General features: G+C 42.8%; 1 protein-coding gene across 3 annotated transcripts in view; it reads right to left on the bottom strand.

Moving 5' to 3' along the window:
* The window catches only part of lipca (lipase, hepatic a), an 83445-nt gene extending 72162 nt beyond the window's left edge, over positions 1–11283 (bottom strand). The window contains exons 1-2 of one of the 3 annotated variants that reach the window (XM_068017897.1): positions 11183–11283; positions 10959–11095 (exon numbers count right to left, since the gene is read on the bottom strand). In XM_068017897.1, coding sequence (XP_067873998.1) covers positions 10959–11049 — 91 coding nt within the window. In that variant the 5' untranslated portion in view covers positions 11050–11095; positions 11183–11283. Of the gene's footprint in view, positions 1–10958 lie in introns of all 3 variants that reach the window. The other 2 variants (XM_068017896.1, XM_068017898.1) reach the window with 2 other exon arrangements.
* Positions 11284–13612: the final 2329 nt, after the last annotated feature.

The following is a 13612-nucleotide window of genomic DNA, read 5'->3' as shown; positions in this document are numbered from 1 at the left end:
CACACACCAGAGCTAAGAACCTTAGATTTCTGGAATATAGTGTAGCGAATATAAAACATTAAAGGCTAACAGTTTGTTACACCAGAAAAATGAAATAGGGGGGAGTGGGTGAAATCAGACCCTAGGCCTTAAAAGAAACTCAGTCTTATTATTTGTGTGCCCAAATACAGTATCCTGTAATCATGTGCAATCATTTCAATACCTCATAAACTGCTGTTCTCACAGGATCCTAATATGTGCTGTTAATAACTTTTATAAATCAAAAGTTATTGGTTTCCAGTGCTCTCAGGACTCATGGTCTTCCACACAAACCTCCCAAATGCACTAATGAGAAAAATGTGATAAATAGAAGACATGCCATGGGATAGCCTTGAGATACGATAAATAACTCCACAAGTGAGGCTAAGAGTTCATATCACAAGTAATAAATTCGAGAAAGAATTATTGTTAGTCTCGTAAACGGGAATACTCTTCATATCTCACCACTGGCAAAGACATCTTGTTGATGCCAAATGGTTAAAATATAATTTGGAGAGAAATCAATGTTTTCCTGGCTTGCAAACATGTCAATATAAAACTTGTCTAACAGCTACCAGACCATAGTGTGGTATAAGCAGTAAGTTACTTGAATTTCAGAAATGGTGCTGTGTTACAGAGCTATATATGTGTACAATAGGCCCAGGTTTTGTGGTCAGTGATGAAGGGGCTCGCCATTCACCTCACTGGCAGCTGCCCACAAAGATTTCGCCAGCTTCAGAGCAGAAACTCTGGGCTGAATTTTCCCGGTTGAGTTATGATCCTGACATCGGCCTCAATTCCGGGCAGGACACGATCTCTCCGGAGGTGGCCAATTAAGAAAGCTGCCTCCAGGATCCTCGTCCAATTAGGGACGAGACCGGGTTCCAGCATCAGGAGGTCTGTTCATTGTGGCCTGTGGGTTGGGTTGGGTTGGGCTGCCGGCCTCCTTCGCAGTGTGGGCGCAGCTGAGGGGCCAGCAGTAGGTGCGTCAGTGGAGCCATTGCAGCGGGTACAACATTAGCGGAGACTTCAGTCACCTTGATGTGGCTGCAATGGCATGCCTTCTGCTTGGGGAGACCTGAGCATTGCGATTTACTGCTGGCAAATTACCAAAAGGACTCAAGTGTTGCACATCTTGAACCTCCTCTGCATTGCTGGGCTCTGATACAGTGGGAGGGGCCTGTGTGCCATTGGGAATATTTCAAACCATTGCTGGAATAGGGATTGATTGCTCTTTTAAGTACCCTAGTTGTCTACCCACTGCTGCCAAGTAGGTAGTTGTCACTGCTGGGAACCTGCCTCTGAGAATAGCACATGGAGGTGGGAACATATAGCAGAGTTGGCCCAACATGATTCCATATACATTTCTATCCCCGTTCCCCCCCACCACCACCCCCCCCCCCCCCCCACCCCCCCACAAATCTAGCTCCGTGAGGCTGGGAAAATTCAGCCCTACCTGTTATCGGGTGTGTTTTCCAGCACACCGCCCTCTAGAGGGGATCAGTGGGAGTCTGTGAACAGGGCAAGCAACAGCGAGGCTCTTCAACCAATCAAATTATGCAGAGTCCAAACCGAGGAGTATAAAGAAGGAAATATAAATTAGATTGAAATGATGTATAGGAAGCAAAAGAAAGACTAGGAAATACAGATGGGATTAAAGGAGAGAGATATAACAGATACACAAAAAAGTTTTTAAAAAAAATCTTTTTTACAAGTCTCCAACACTAATTTTCATCTAAGGGAATGAGACGTCACCCTTGCAAAATTAATTTTTCAGGGTCAGAGAGGTCGTTCACCAATAATTACCATTTAATCACACAGTTAATATCTCATTTACTCCAGAATGCATCAACCCTAACTTTTCCAGCCATTTTTAGTGCAGAGCTAGTGAGTAAGTACAGCAAGTTCACACTGTTCCAGTCATTTCAGTGCCAAGTCTGTCAGTGAGGACTGCAAGAGTGCAACTAGTGGAGGAGCTGGGTATCTCTGACAACAGTTTAACTGTGCATGTGTGAATGTCAGAAGTTGCTATTTGATTTACCCCATAATAACAGTGAGTGCTAATAGCCTCAGCAATAACAGTGATAATAATAATTATGGTACTGTTGTCAATCGCTCCTCTGAGTCACAAGGTTGTGGGTTCAAGTTGACTGCCTGAGAACTGAGCACAAAATTCTAAGCTGTCACTCCAGTGCTGTGAGAATGCTGCACTGTCAGAGATGCTGTCTTTTGGATGAGACATTAAACCAAGGCCCGCCTGCTTTCTAAAGTGGACATCAAAGATCCCATGGCACTAATTTGAAGAAGAGCAGGGGAGTTATCTCCAATGGCCTGGTCCATATGTATCCCTCAATCAACATCACAAAAAGCAGATTATCTGGTCATTATCATACTGCTGTTTGTGGGAGCTTGCTGTGTGCAAATTAGCTGCTGTATTTCTTACATTACAACAGCGATGACACTTCAAAAAGTGCTTCACTGGCTGTAAGCCACTTTGGAATGTCCTAAGGCTCTATATAAATGAAGTTTTTCTTTTTATTTCTCATGTCCAAGTATTTGTACAATGGGATATTCCTGAAATTTCTAAATCTGCTGACTCCAACAGTGTAAAATATTCAAAAGGTATTGGACAGAAATAAAGAAAATGTTATTCATAATTCCCTGTAGCTATTGAAAAGCACCCTGCTGTTGAGATGCCTTCTTATATTAAATGCGCTCAAATTATTTGGCATAACTTTTATTTGCAAGAACGTTTACTTGCTACAAACTAGTGCAAGAGTGAGGTTGGAGCTCAGAACATCATTTAGTAAATAGAATCTTCCTTGCCTAAAATCAAAGGACATACTGCATTGAAGAATGAAGAAAGTAACCTAGTAATAAATATATACATACATAATCGAAAATAATGAATTGCAAATTAGGTGCAGTGAAGGTATTTCAGATATGAGATGGATGTTTTTCACTTTGAAGAACAAATGCCTAAGGGAGCAATGCATAACTTGAGTGTGCATGCCAGAATCTAATTTAGATTTTAGGGGTTAGAAATAATGAGGTGTAGGAGAGATGGATAGAGTATAGGAAACTATGGCCTGGATTTTTCTGTAATAATGAATAATTATCATATTGACTGGTGCCATTCAGATGTACAGCTGTAAATAGTCACTCCAGAAATTCTGGAAAGAACTTATTTATATTGTTCCTTTCCCAGCCTCAGGATGTCCCAAAATACTTTTGAACTGTGGTGATTGAGAGAAACTGGATTATCTTTGCAATCAGTATTAAAAAAATCATTGATCCCAATGTATTATTCAATGTTGCTGCAAACTGGATGCTGCTATCATATACCATGAGTATATACCAGCAGAAGCCACTTCAATCATTCTTAAAACAACAAGTTAAAAAAATTATGTTTGCAATATTAGCATACAGATACTTCAAGCTTTCAGGTGACGTTCCTTCGTGCACTATTTCAACTGAGGTACCAACCCATTTTATTTTAAATGAGTTGATGTTTCTGTTAAAACAGCAGAGAGAAGAATGTCATATAAAGTTGTTAAGTGTCTCAATGTTAAAATTGCAAACAGTTGTTTCTAGATTGCTTTGTTTTAAGTGATTTAAAACTGTACTTTCCAAATAATAAACTATCCTCTCCAAATCTTTCGTTAAGACATGGAATCATTTCAGGATATTGGGAAGGAAATAGGTGACAAGAATGGAGAAATAGGAAATAATACAACTGAAGGTGTGTGGGGAGTGAGAGACAGTGATTTTTAATATTGCCCTTTTGCTTCTGAGATTTAAGTTTGAATCTGGCCCAAAGTGATGAAGGTTTATTTTCTTTCTATCAAGTGCAATGATTCTAAACAGCCTGGTTCCCATTGAGCACTGACCCACAGCAGAAAGCCTTTCTATAAAGTGAGACAAACTGGCAACTTCACTCAGAAAGCCATGATTAGCATAAAATGGAAATGTGTGGCTGCAGACAATACAGTTCTTGGAGAGACCACACACTATTGGTGCCCTACAGAGGGAAGATAACACTGTCAATGCAATACCTCAACTTGCTTAATACAGAGGGAGATTGTATCTCTGATCCCTGACATGAAGTCCTTTAACAGGATAGGAAATTAGGCATTTCAACACATGGAAGAGAGGAAAACCAGAGGAGTTGCCTGCGGCCACTCCCACATACATCTCTTTGTGACTCTGCTAAAAGTTTAGAAGCATCTACGATATTGCAAGAAAGAACAAACATAGGGAAATCTTCCCACTATCTTTACAATGTTGCTAACACAAAGAGACTAGGGGAAATCTTCATCCAGTCCGTCCACAATACATCACATTACCCTGACTCGCATGTTCATTACTGGATTAAGTAAATTTGGTGATCATTCCCATTCCCCGCCAGTTCAGGTAACTGATGTTTTGTCAATATCGTCATTACTGAAAACCTGCTGAGGAAAGTCGCTCAATACTCCTTTCTCTCAGGTCCTAATAGGATTAATCATTAAGCCCAAAGTATTTCAGGAAACTTAATTTCACAGAGGTGAACAGTATCACTTCACAATGGGACCTTGTACCATTTACCAATTATCGTCAGTCACTAGGTACTGTTTAGGGGCAGGGGAATGATGTTCCTCCACAAGAATAAACTCACAGAAGAACACACATTAGGTTGTCTTTTTAATGTTGGATCATTTCTAGAGCAGCCTGCTCTTCCTCCTTTGGATGCGTTTAAACTACAAGTTTAGTATCAGTGTGAACCAGTTTTGGCTTCACACTAACACGAAATTTGTATAATGTAATTTGCTTGTTAATGGGTTGACCTACCTTTGAAACAACTTGGAGTGAGACTTCTTCCTGGTGACAAGTCAGGCTCTGACTCATGCAGTATTTACACAAGACATTCAGTGAAGCTGCAGTGCACTGGAATTACCGTTATAATGCAAGTGAACCTTTAGAGTCCCTTCACTTCAATAACTTCTGCTTTTATTTCAGTTAGGCTCTCAGACTACACCCACTTTATTTTGAAGTTGAGGTATTTTATGTCACGGAGAGGTAAGATGTGGGTTTAGGTCTTAGACGTCGGTGTACTGAGATTCTAGTATAGTCATGCTTTCACAGAGAGATGTTAAGCAGAAAAAAGCATTTCGGTACAAGATGGTGAAAGAAAGCTAGAGAAAGAGTCATGTCCTGTCTCTTTGCAACCGGTCATAGAATAGGGGGGTTGGGAGTGTTTGTCCTCTGCTATAAGCCTTGCATGATGCAGAAGGATCAAAAGAAGGAGGAATGGGAAGAAAACACCTTAAAATAAGGGGAACTCTTAAGCTTTGATGAAAAAAAAAGTTGAAAAGTTTCTAATAAAAGAATGGAATAGAAGTAACACTGATCAGCTGATAACAGCAAGTGGCCCTCCATATTAATAATTGGCAGTAAAGCATTTATATGCAAAGTAGATTTGCAGCCTAGATAACGCTTCACTTTAACCAGACACGGTTACATTCCACTGGGATAAGTTTTTTTTTAGATTAGAGATACAGCACTGAAACAGGCCCTTCGGCCCACCGAGTCTGTGCCGACCATCAACCACCCATTTATACTAATCCTACACTAATCCCATATTCCTACCAAACATCCCCACCTGTCCCTATCTTTCCCTACCACCTACTTATACTAGTGACAATTTATAATGGCCAATTTACCTACCAACCTGCAAGTCTTTTGGCTTGTGGGAGGAAACCGGAGCACCCGGAGAAAACCCACGCAGACACAGGCAGAACTTGCAAACTCCACACAGGCAGTACCCAGAATCGAACCCGGGTCCCTGGAGCTGTGAGGCTGCAGTGCTAACCACTGCACCACTGTGCCGCCCGAACATGGAGTGAACATGAGTGTTTAATTCAATAAAGAAGCAGATTGGCGTATATACCAGCTAACATGCTGATCATACCTTTTCAAGTATTTCTGCTCAAATACAGTCATTACAGATGTTAAGGTACCACAACTTGCTAGTTAAGCAGAACATTATTTGTAATGTATTCTGACTGACAGGCATCAAAAAGGAAATTTTAAGAGTATTTTGAAAGATAGTTTCAGCAAGGCAGTTAAAACCAGTTCTGGTGATCCAGCCTGTCTTGAAATTATTTCTTGTTATTCCTATTTGAATGGCCAATTTATATTGAAGACATCTAACAGGCCATCTCTCCCATGTTCACATAACCTTGTGCCGTTATTGGTAAGGCACAATATCATTCTACATCTGCATGTTTTAAATCACTGATGATTTGCTAACATTCTGGGACACAAACATCGCAATCCCAATTCTAGTCTTGTTTACATTACAGTTCCCATGGAGCTTACTCTCAGCTGCATGAAACCTACGCTCTTCACACTAAGAGTTCAGGGCAGTTTATATCGTGTGCTGAATCTAGATGTAAAATGCAAGCAGCATAGCACGGTTGTCAACATTAATTACTTTGTAGGCTGTTTGAATGCAAGAGATACCTTAGCATTAGACTTCTGAGTATCACTGCGATCCTTACCAACTGAGTTAATAACAAGGGAGGAAGATTTCATCTCAGTACAAATTATAGAATGTAATGGTTAGTAACAGTGGAAATCAGAGAGTAAATACCCAGCAAAGTGTTCATTTTTACCACTGTTCCAATGTGTTTAAATGGTGCTAGTGATGCTTTATAAGAAAACAGTGTCAGGCAACTTTACTTCCTGTTTAACCTTAACTATGTTCCTTCTGCAACTGAAGCAGTAGCAACATGAACTGCTGCTACTGAGATCTAAGCGAGTCTGGTCATAATGCCAGGTGAGTAATTGCCGAGTGTGGCTACAGGGTGAGGGTATCATAACTCAGGAGTTAGTACCATTCCTGGAATGTGGTTTCCGGAGCAACAGGAGGAAGAGAGGGATGCTGTTGAGGGTTAAAAGTATAGAAGGTGTGCCAGACTGATTAGAAGATCACCTGGAGAAGCTGTCTGGTCCTGACAGCACTGCATCGGCAACCTCTCATTGAGATATGCCTGCCTGACAAGATTCTACACAGCTTCATCTGTGGCAGTAAAGATACCAACAATTCAGAATTCTTTTGTGACTGGTAGATTCCTGGCACTCACAGGCCGGTTACAATGATGTCCAGAGATAATGTGCAATTTTGGACATTTATTTACATTGACATAATCCAATTACAGCTGAGGAAAAGCTATTTGGATCAAGTTACTGACTTCCCCAGGGTTTAGGCTCTCATAGACTACACACATGTTGCTATTTGTACATCCATGATAGGTCCAATGGCCAACACAAGCAGGAAAGGATATTATTTCCTTTGCTGTATTATGCCCACAGAAAGGCGACTCCACGACAGATTGTTATTTACTGATGTTCCCCCGCCCACCCATCCACCATCCCCACTTTGTTCTCTGAGCCTCAGGATCTTCTGCCTGCTGCTCTCCAGCCTCATAGGTTTGCAGCTAGACTCTTGTTTCCAAATTGCACCCTCCATCCCAGCATAAAGCAGGCCGGGTGTGTAATGGGAGTTTACCAGGGCCATGCAAATCGCCTGGGCCAAGACTATTGAGGCTCTCCTTTCCTCACAGGTACAGTGCCCCCATCAGCAATCTGAGAGGAAAATCATCTCCAGCATTTACATTCATTTCAAACTTACACTAATCTCTTCAGAATATCAAAACATTCCCTGCGCAAACCCTCAGCATCAGACAGCCACTCACAACATGCTTGCTTACTTCTAACATGGATACTCACAACCACAGAGTGGTCTAATTAGGCTGACAAGCTTCAGATTGAATCGTGCAGGGAACCAACTATAAACCTGAAAGCTGCAGCTTCTGAGGTCAAAGGGTCTGCGAGGAATCTGGACCCCACTCATCTCTCAAACCTACTTCAGTACAGATGTAGCTGTCAATCAAACCAATTATTTTTGATAAGGATTTGGAAAGATTGTACTGAAAGGTAATTCCAACCACTTTGACCAGGTCCCCATCCATGGGCAACAGCGACAATCAACTGACTTATATCAAGGGCTTGTTCTGAGGTGTATACGTCAGCCAGAGAGTAACGTATATTCAAAGATTAGCTGAAAGTAACTGACTTTCATCCTGTATGTGCTATTACCAGCAGGAAAGAACCTATTAAACAAATTAGAGCCAGGGCATTCAGAGAAAAATCAGCAAGCATTTTTTTCACACACAGGGTAGTAGAAATCTGGATCTCTCAAAAGGCAATGGATGCTGGGTCAATTGAAATTTTCAAGACTAAGATTGAAAGATTTAGTTAAGGGTATCAAGGGCAGTTATATGGAGACAAGGTACAGATCGGGCATTTCTAGTGTCAGCTGTGTCTCAGTTGGTAGCTCCTTTGTCTCTGAGTCAGAAGGTTCCCACTCTGACCTGAGCACAAAAATCTAGGCTGACACTCCAGTGCAGTGCTGCATTGTCAGAGGTATCGTCTATTGGATGAGATGTTAAATCGAGGCCCTGTCTATTTTTTCAGGTGGGCGTAAAAGATTCCATGGCACGATTTTGAAGGAGAAGGGGAATTATCCCCGGCGTCCTGGCCAACATTTATCCCTCAAACAACATCACTATACAGATTATCTGGTCATTATCATTGCTGTTTGTGGGAGCTTGCTGTGCACATACTGGCTGCTGCATTTCCCCCATTACGACAGTAACTACACTTCAAAAGTACTTTATTTGCTGTCGAGACTTTAGGACATCTTGATGCCCTGAAAGATGTTATAGGAATGCAAGTCTAGGGGGAGAATGTGGCAAAGTGGTAATGTCACTCCGCTAATAATACAGAGGCCCAGGCTAATGCCCTGGGGACGTGGGTTCAAATTTCACCATAAAAAATCTGGAATTGAAAGCTAGTCTCATTAATGATGCCATGAAGCTATCATCAATTGTCATAAAAACCCATCTGGTTCACTAATGTCCTTTAGGGAAGGAAATCTGCCATCCTTACCTGGTCTGGCCTTCATGTGACTCCAGACCCACAGCAATGTGGTTGACTCTTAATTGCCCTCTGAAATGGCCTAGCTAGCCACTCAATTTCCAAGGGCAATTAGGGTTGGGCAACAAATGCTGGCCTTGCCAGTGATGCCCACATCCCATGAAAGAATACAAAAATGGTCAAACAGGTTTGAGGGGCTGAAGGACCTGTTCCTGTTCCTTTGTTCTTAGAATTTAATGCGATGATGCAGATGTGGGGGTAGTAAGTTCGTATTTTGGTCCTCATGGACCATGCTAGCTGTCCAATTATAAACAATCTTCATGCATAACTGTAGCATTGCTGCTGGAATGCGCCACAATTGACACTTTCTGAAGCACTTGTGCTGGCCATCTTTCAGAGCATCCCATCTTTTCCCTCCTGCTGACAGTTGGCAATTGTAATCGTTGGTGTATGTACATTTAGATTATTTACATATTACACTGGTGGGGTCAGACTTATTTTTGACCTTTTTTAAAAAGAGATCACAACCCTCTCTTCAGGCATCTTTGCAAATCTGGGAGGTTATGGGCAGAGTTGCCATTTATCAGCGACCCTGCAGCCCACATTCCCCCACCCCCACTGGCCCCACTTGCTCCCTGCCTCCTTACCATCATTGGTGAATTGACGATGAGAAAGTGCCATTTGACCATGATGCTGCCCATGAGAGACTTCAGGACCTCATGAGTGAAGCAGATGCAGCGTCTTGGACCTAAAGCCGCTACAGGATTTTGCATGATGCAGAATTGAATTAAAGATGTTTTTGCCTAGTCAGCGGCTAAAACAAATGCTCATGCCCATAGCTACTTAGTTGCTCATTGGTTGAGTCCTGACCATCTATTGGAATGAATTTGCTATGTTCAAACCTCCCCATTTCCCAACAGCGCGCACCCACCATATTGACAGTGGGCCACTATCGGCTATTCCTCCACCCTGGACAATCAAAGGAAATCCTCCCCCCAAAGCTGATTCACTTCTAGATGAAAAACTGAACGGGTTCAAGAAATTATCTGAAAAATAGCCTGAAAGACTATACTTGTTGATTGCAACTTTTATTAATCTTACTCCAGCTTTCAATGGCATTTGGAGAATAATTTTGGATGATGTCATGAGACTATCAACTTGGTCAGAAAATAATCAAAACAATTCTGGTGGGTACGCAAAACCTTCCACATGAATAGTGACCTAGCCAATCATTTTAAAATAGTCGATTGAGATAAGGGCTGCATTCTTTCAAGAATACTCTCCAGTGTAATGCAAGATTCAAATATCAAGGCCTTCCTGGATGATACTAACATGGACAGCAAATTAAAAGATATTCAATAAGCAATACGAGATTCACTAATGGTGTTAATATTATTAATGAATGTAAGAAGTGAACAGCCACAATTCATGAAGCAGGCAAACACAATGGCTTAAATATCGATGCACACAGGAAATCCGTTTTAGTCTAATGGACTGAAAGATCCCAATAATTGGCAAAGAGAAATGGTAAATGGACAAAATAATCTCTGGTTATGTATCACTCCACTATTAATTTTGTTTCTGTATCACTAAATAATGTAATCAGTACATTTATACAAAAACTGCAAAGATAACTGAGTTTAACTGTCTTGTTGTATTATGCTGAAACTCGATTAAAAATCCAATAGTAAAATGTCTTGCAAGACCCTTTATCAGAACCAATGGTCCTGTGAGCTAAAGAATGCAGAGAGTGCTTCAATTATCACTCTAGAAATCCACTATCTATGCCCTCCGTACCAAATAGTACAATAGAAAATGCGCCCAGAAATAGTTGTATTTTTACCGAAATTTCACCCAAAGGAATCAATCCTTTGGTTATTCTTCTTGCAATCCAGCTGCTCAATGCCTTTGCAAACGCTCAAATTACTGTGAATAGAAGCATGGCTCTGTGTCCTTACCTTTTTCCTTGGTTCTACCACTTCGGGCATTAAGGGTGACACAAATGAAGAGGAGGAGAGATACTTTTGCCCAGTTGTTCATTTTCAGCATAAGGCCTTTACCCTTTACAGACTGCAAGTTGTACCCCTTGAACCGGCTGCAAAATAAAATAAAAGCAAATCAACTCCCCTTACTTTACTGATTAATAACTTAAAACATGGCTGCAAAGAAAGGGCTTTTATACAAATAAATTGGACTGGTCTTTTGCACGAAGCTCTGTCTGTGGTGATTGTCTGAGACTAAGGGATGCCAGTGATACTGGATGCTGGTTAGGTTTTTTTATTGATACCTGAAGGTCGTGAACAAACTGCTCAGGCGTCTGTGATTCGCTCTGGCTGGAGTAGGAACACATTGCGAAAGGATTGCAAAAGATATGGAGAGCTGGAACATGACAAGAGCTTAACGCCAGGGAACAGAGTCAATCAAAATCATTTTGCTGTTGAAAAAAACGTTGATCTGAAATTGCTTGGAACCTCAATTTGTGGCAACAGAGTCAATTACTCAAAAATATAAATGGCCGGTTTTAGCAATGCGCTGTTGCACGGTCGATTTTGTTTGTGATTTAAAAATAAAGCTTGAAACGTTTCTTGTGGGTCAAAAGAAATAGGAGTGCTCCTTCTCGCCTCATAAAGATACCCTAAGCTTCCCTTGCCCTGGGTTTCGTCCCCTCCCGATTGCAGACTTTCCCACAGCCCCAAATACCCCACTTCACATGCTTACTTACTTTGCCAGCGATCATTCCTCTGGGTCCCCTATGGCACCTGGCCCTCTTCCATTGTCAATTTTAACTCCCACCCACTGGCAGTGACATAATTCCTGCCAGTATCAGGCAGCAGTCAGAGTTGGGAAATGCTAATGAGGCCAGGGAGGGTTGACAGATGGTTTACCCCAATTTTGGCCCACGGACTCCTGAATCCCGCCCCGTGTTAAAATTGGCCTTCATGAGAGTGCAAACCTGCCTTTATCTGTCACCGACTCCTTACAGTTAATGGGAACTGACTGCATCCTAATAAACTCACCACTGCTAACAGAATGAGGAAGGATGGACCGTTAGGGGCAGAAATTGGTCTGCATGGTTTTTTAAAGCAAGGGGATTGCGATTCACGACCTGCCAATACCTGTTGCCATGGTGGTAGGCAGCACACAAATTTCCTGCTGCCTCCTCATTTAAATGATTGTAACATCAGCCAGAGTAGGGCTTGTGCTGCAGGCTGCCCTGAGTGCTCAGCAGGGGACAGAGCAGAGGTTGCAAAGAGCACATGGTAGAGATGGCCTACTCGTCTTAAAGGCAGTCTGTCCCTCCCAAAGGGAAGCCAACCTGAATCACAGGACTTTGCTACTGAATGTTATTGCTGCCATTCTAAACAAGGAAAATGGAGCATAAGGGCAGAGAAAGGGCTCCCAGGTTCATGAATGAAGTGCTGGAGGCCTTAGTGGTGGAGGTGGGCAGGAGGAGAGAGGCCATGTTTCTGTGGGTGGCCAGAAGGTCCTCAAGGACCAACCTCAGAAGGGAAAAGGAGCAGGTAACCAGGGAGGTCAGTTACCAGAGTTTGGCCCCAAGGACCTGGAAGCAGTGTCACAAGAAGTAATAACCTTACACAGGTCAAGGTCAGTGAATTCATCTTCACATCACATCTCCTACCCTCTGCACCACCGACCTCTCATGCTGCTCAATGCTCCACACCACCATCACTCACCCATCAGCAGTCTCTGAACTCAGGACTCAGGCTTAATATCCAGATACTCCACCTCACCCTCACACACATTCCAGTGATGCCAGTCTCACACAACAGCTTCCACTGCTTCCACCTACCTCCATCTATTCAGCTGTGGAAGGTGCACCACCCAAACACAGTGCAACACAAGCATTGACATTCTTCCCTCTTTCTTTCAGGACAAGATGTCCCATAATAGAATGCAGTAGAGCAGAACCAGTTGGGGACAGGGACGTATGCATCTCCTGAGCCCTACAGAGGGGTTGGTTCCCCCTGTCATGGTGCTGGCTGTGCCAGAGCCCGTGGCATCCGGTGTCGCTGTGAACATTGAGGATGATGGTTTGTTACTCCCAGCTCACGCTCATCCTGCTATTTGGCATGATGAGCAAGCTGCAGACAATGTGACCATGGACCTCCTGCTTTCCAGCCCAGCCCTCTTCCCTCACCCCAACCTTCCCCTTTCTAACTTCCTGCTCTCAGTCACTCAACAACTGCCACATGCTCAACCACAGAAACCACAGGAAGAGGCGAGAGAGAGCAATAGCACAGCACTGATGAAGAGCTGCTGTCACGTGATCCAACACTTGCAGCCACCAGCTCACTTGGATCAGTAGCTCTGCTGGAGGCAGCACTATGGAAGCTGGGAGCTCTCCAAGTAAAGGACACTCTGCCTCCAGCTACCTCCAAGCCACTACACATACCTTAGAGCCAAGTATAGAGTTTCGATCTGCACGTGTTGAATCACCAGGCATGAGTGGCTTGCAGCCAGGCCAGGGAGAAAGGATAGATTGTGACCTGCTCACCAGAGGGTGAGGTCACAGATGGGTTCTGCTACAGGGGACTCGGATGAGGACCTCAATGGAGCAGCATACATGAGAGCGCTGATGAGGATGAGCACC

Source organism: Heterodontus francisci, chromosome 38, assembly GCF_036365525.1.
Source record: "Heterodontus francisci isolate sHetFra1 chromosome 38, sHetFra1.hap1, whole genome shotgun sequence".
Taxonomy (NCBI): domain Eukaryota; kingdom Metazoa; phylum Chordata; class Chondrichthyes; order Heterodontiformes; family Heterodontidae; genus Heterodontus; species Heterodontus francisci.
This window is presented reverse-complemented; position numbering and strand designations above follow the sequence as displayed.